General features: G+C 28.5%; 1 protein-coding gene across 1 annotated transcript; it reads right to left on the bottom strand.

Moving 5' to 3' along the window:
- Positions 1-235: 235 nt before the first annotated feature.
- On the bottom strand, positions 236-3,661 carry LOC139865671 (agamous-like MADS-box protein MADS2). Its single transcript, XM_071853751.1, has 8 exons — positions 3,418-3,661; positions 2,041-2,119; positions 1,706-1,770; positions 1,510-1,609; positions 1,360-1,401; positions 1,210-1,251; positions 793-962; positions 236-373 (listed from the first exon to the last, which is right to left on the bottom strand). The coding sequence occupies exons 1-8, from the start codon at positions 3,600-3,602 to the stop codon at positions 289-291; spliced, it is 768 nt and encodes a 255-aa protein (XP_071709852.1). The 5' UTR covers positions 3,603-3,661; the 3' UTR covers positions 236-288.
- Positions 3,662-3,932: the final 271 nt, after the last annotated feature.

Raw genomic sequence — 3,932 nt, 5'->3', positions numbered from 1 at the left:
TAGTCCCATGGCCCTTTTGTAAAGATCTAGAAAAAATAAAATGCAAAACAAAAAACAATGGTCCAACATTTTAAAGAAAATGAAGGTAACAAAAGGTGCACACAAAATTTTGAGTTATGTAAATTGGGAAAAAAGTTGTTCATGTTTGTCTTTCAATGGTAGGTTCTTACATGTAGCCATATTTATTAAACATGATATTTATTTTGGATTTTATATCACCAAAATTAAAGGGATAGTGTTGACCAATTTGAAGCTTCATTGACCTTAATTTTCCAGATAACTTCAAAGTCAAAGCATCCATCCAGGGACTATTCCATTCACATTCTGTCCACTTGTTGATGCTGTTATCTGGCTTGATCCTATTGTGTTATACCTGTAAGTATATCATATATTAAGATTTAAAATGGTAGTTGAATTCACAGTTCAAAAATTAGAACAATCTAAAATGAGTAAATCATTTGGATTTAATTAAACCTTGATAATGTTTTGGGTGTTTGAATGTGTTCATAAATTTTGTGATAAAGCTTACATTGAATTTTTTTTGTTACTAAAAATCCCAGATCAACTAATTAGACAAAATTATAAAAATTTTAGCATGTTTCCATAAAAGAAAGTCCGAATAAATAACCTAAAAGATAGGTTTTGTAACTGAAGGTTTATTAACCTGACACATTGTTTGATAGCATAACAAACAGTTATCTTTAGTAACCATTACCGAAAAAATACAGTAATAGATTTTAATTTGTATCGAATCAACGGAGCTTAATTAGCTATGTTGGTGTAAAAAATTACCCGATTTGCAAATTGGAGTTGCAATCTAGAGGCTGGAAGAAACCTTCATGTTGAGGATGATGATGATGTTCATGTTGTTGTTGATGATGATGTTGTACAAATGAATTACCATTTTCTCCTCCTCCTGCCCATGATGGCCCTGCTTGGTTTTCTGCATAAAACTCTTCTAGCTGCCAAAAAAAAAAAAAAAAAAAAAAAAAAAAAAAAAAACTCCATTTAATATATTTAATAGTATTTCCTTATACCAATAAGAATTTCAGTTTACTAATTATATAATGTCTCAAAATAAATAATGATCTAGTTGCAAAAGTAAATTTACAATGAACTATTTCATAAATAAAAAGTTCAGTAAAGTTAAGGACAAAACTGACATTTATCTGGATCCATATGGATTCATATCGATATGTATGTTCTTACCTTAGTCTGCAAAGCTTTATTAGCTTCAACCCACATCCTTTCCTGTTATAAGCAGTTTCATGGATTTGTTAATTTCTAATTACTTGAACAAAAGGTTAATTAATACTTAAACACAAAGCAAATCTTGAAAATTAGAAGTATGTTTGTTACCTTAACTTGAAGATCAGAGAGCCGATCGAGCATGGACTGAGTCTGCAAATAATATACATCCAAGACAAGATAAGATATAACAAAACTTTCTAAACATATGTAAGAATAATGGTTTCCTATTAAAACAAAACAAAATTTGGTATCTTTTACCCTTATGGAGCGAATTTGCCTTAAAGTGGAGTCTAGTTGGCGCTCGAGTTGCTCAAGTTCTTTCAGATTAAGCGGCCCTAAATCTTCTCCGAATAATTGTCTGTGATATGAGCATTCAAAGTTTACAGATACAAATCTTATTAGTCTAATTAGTGATCAAGATTTGATCTTTCTAACACAAACCTGCATTACTTACCTTTGGTATTGTTGTAAAGACTCGTATTTCGCTTTCAGCTTCATGTACTCCTTGTAGCTACTTTGCTAAACAATCAAAATGAGAAATTGGTTAGACAACGTCGGAAATAGCAATTTTTTTTAAACGGCAAACACATAGACCCAATTACAAATTGTCCGCCACGGAACTCGAACTCACAACCTTAAGGTTGACGAGCTTTATCAATACTGCTAGGTCAAAGACCCTTTGGTTCAGAAGTAGCAAAGTAAAAAATTAATCTATGGACAAGTAATGTGAATGATTGACATGATAAAAATAAATAAAAACGGAGAAACAATACATAATTTAAGTTATACCTCAGCATCATTGGCCGATCGATTAATTTCCATCGAACTATATGTGCAATTCTGATACCTTTCGAGCATCTTGAGCATGCTGAGATACCACGAATCAGAACAAAGGTAAACATGCCTAAATTATCTTGAAATTTAGTTTCTAATCAATAGGTTATCATTATTAGTATTAGTATTAATATAATTTTATGGTTATAAAGTTAAAAACTTGTGTTCATAAATGTAATTAAACTTGAAATGTCAAAAGTTCAAAGGTAATGAAAGGACATTATTCTTATAATTTTACTATCTAAAAGGTAATGAATATATATATATATATATATATATATATATATATATATATATATATATATATATATATATATATATATATATATATATATATATATATATATATATATATATATAAAGCAAATATTAGAACTCATGTTTCAATGAGCCTGAATTTGGACAATACACAACTAGCTACTATATATATACAACTAGAGACTTTTAGAATAAAAAATTGAAGAGCCTATAACCATGATCATGAACAAGACAAAGTGAGCAGCAAATATCTAAGGTTTATGGCAATATCTAATGAGTTTTGGCTGCTAATTATCTGATTGAAAAAGCATGCCATATTGATTTGAAATTAAAAAGTACAATCAAATCTTGAAACTTTTTTTGTCTTTGAGAGTTGTACTGACAATTAGGGTTCCAAGAGACCAATAAAATAACATTTGTTCTTCAGACTAGGAATTCAATGAGCTTATAGCTCCAATCCCCACCAAAGATTTTGACAAAATAAATAAACACAATTAATTAATTCTTAATACAATAAACTTAACTTGCTCAAAATAAAAATCAAGCAATACAAGACTATAACTAAAAGAAAATCTTTAAGGAATATAAAGATTGGTATAAATACATCAACTATTGTAAACTGTTTTAGGATCCTGAAATCATAACATGGATTTATTATTTTTCAATAAAATTAATTATTGTAAAAAAACTAGACGACTTAAATTAAGTTAATTCATTTCCAATAAACCAAATTAAAGAAAAATTACAAAATTCAAATTCTTCTGAAGTTCTTATTTCTGTTTTAACTATATAATTTTACTTATTAAAATTTAAATTACCTTTTTGATTCATGAAAACTAGATCTAGTTAAGTCTCAAATCACTAAACCTAATTTTAACCTTTTAACATGAAATCTTGAAATTAAAAAACCTCAAACAACAAAATCCATTTAGCTAGCTCATTTAACTAGTGGGTATTCTGAATTTCTAACAAAGCACAAAACTTTATATAATTCCAAGCACAAGATCATCAAGAACTACATAACCCATCACAGATCTACAATAAAAACACATAGTAAAGGTGCTAATAACTAACTTGGAGGTACTACAGAACTCATAAAGCTTTCCTCTATTTGAGAAGATGATAAGAGCAACTTCAGCATCACAAAGAACAGAGAGTTCATAAGCTTTTTTCAAAAGCCCATTTCTTCTTTTAGCAAAAGTCACCTGCCTGTTTATTTTATTTTCAATTCTTTTTAATTCCACTCTTCCTCTTCCCATAATTCTTCAATTTCTTAACAAAAAGCACAAAGTTTTAATTTTTACAACACCCAATTGGATTTGAATCAAAGGTTGTTAAAAGATTTTCCTTTTTGGAACTGAAGTGATGACAATTATTGTATTATACATCAAGATAATTCAAGAAAGTTAAATCTTGAAAATATAGCAAAAATGTATAGAAACAGAGATGATGTTTTGATTTAAAAGTGGATACACTCTTTTTTAAGATTTATTTTCTTTCATATTTCATACCCAGATATGAAATTTAGGGTTGGTGTTGTTTCAATCTTCAAAGCTTGATGCTTTTTAACCTATTTAAGAAACACAAGC

The sequence above is a fragment of the Rutidosis leptorrhynchoides genome, chromosome 9 (assembly GCF_046630445.1).
Source record: "Rutidosis leptorrhynchoides isolate AG116_Rl617_1_P2 chromosome 9, CSIRO_AGI_Rlap_v1, whole genome shotgun sequence".
NCBI lineage: Eukaryota > Viridiplantae > Streptophyta > Magnoliopsida > Asterales > Asteraceae > Rutidosis > Rutidosis leptorrhynchoides.
The sequence above is the reverse complement of the archived record's forward strand: the minus strand, read 5'-3'. Positions and strand labels throughout refer to the sequence as shown.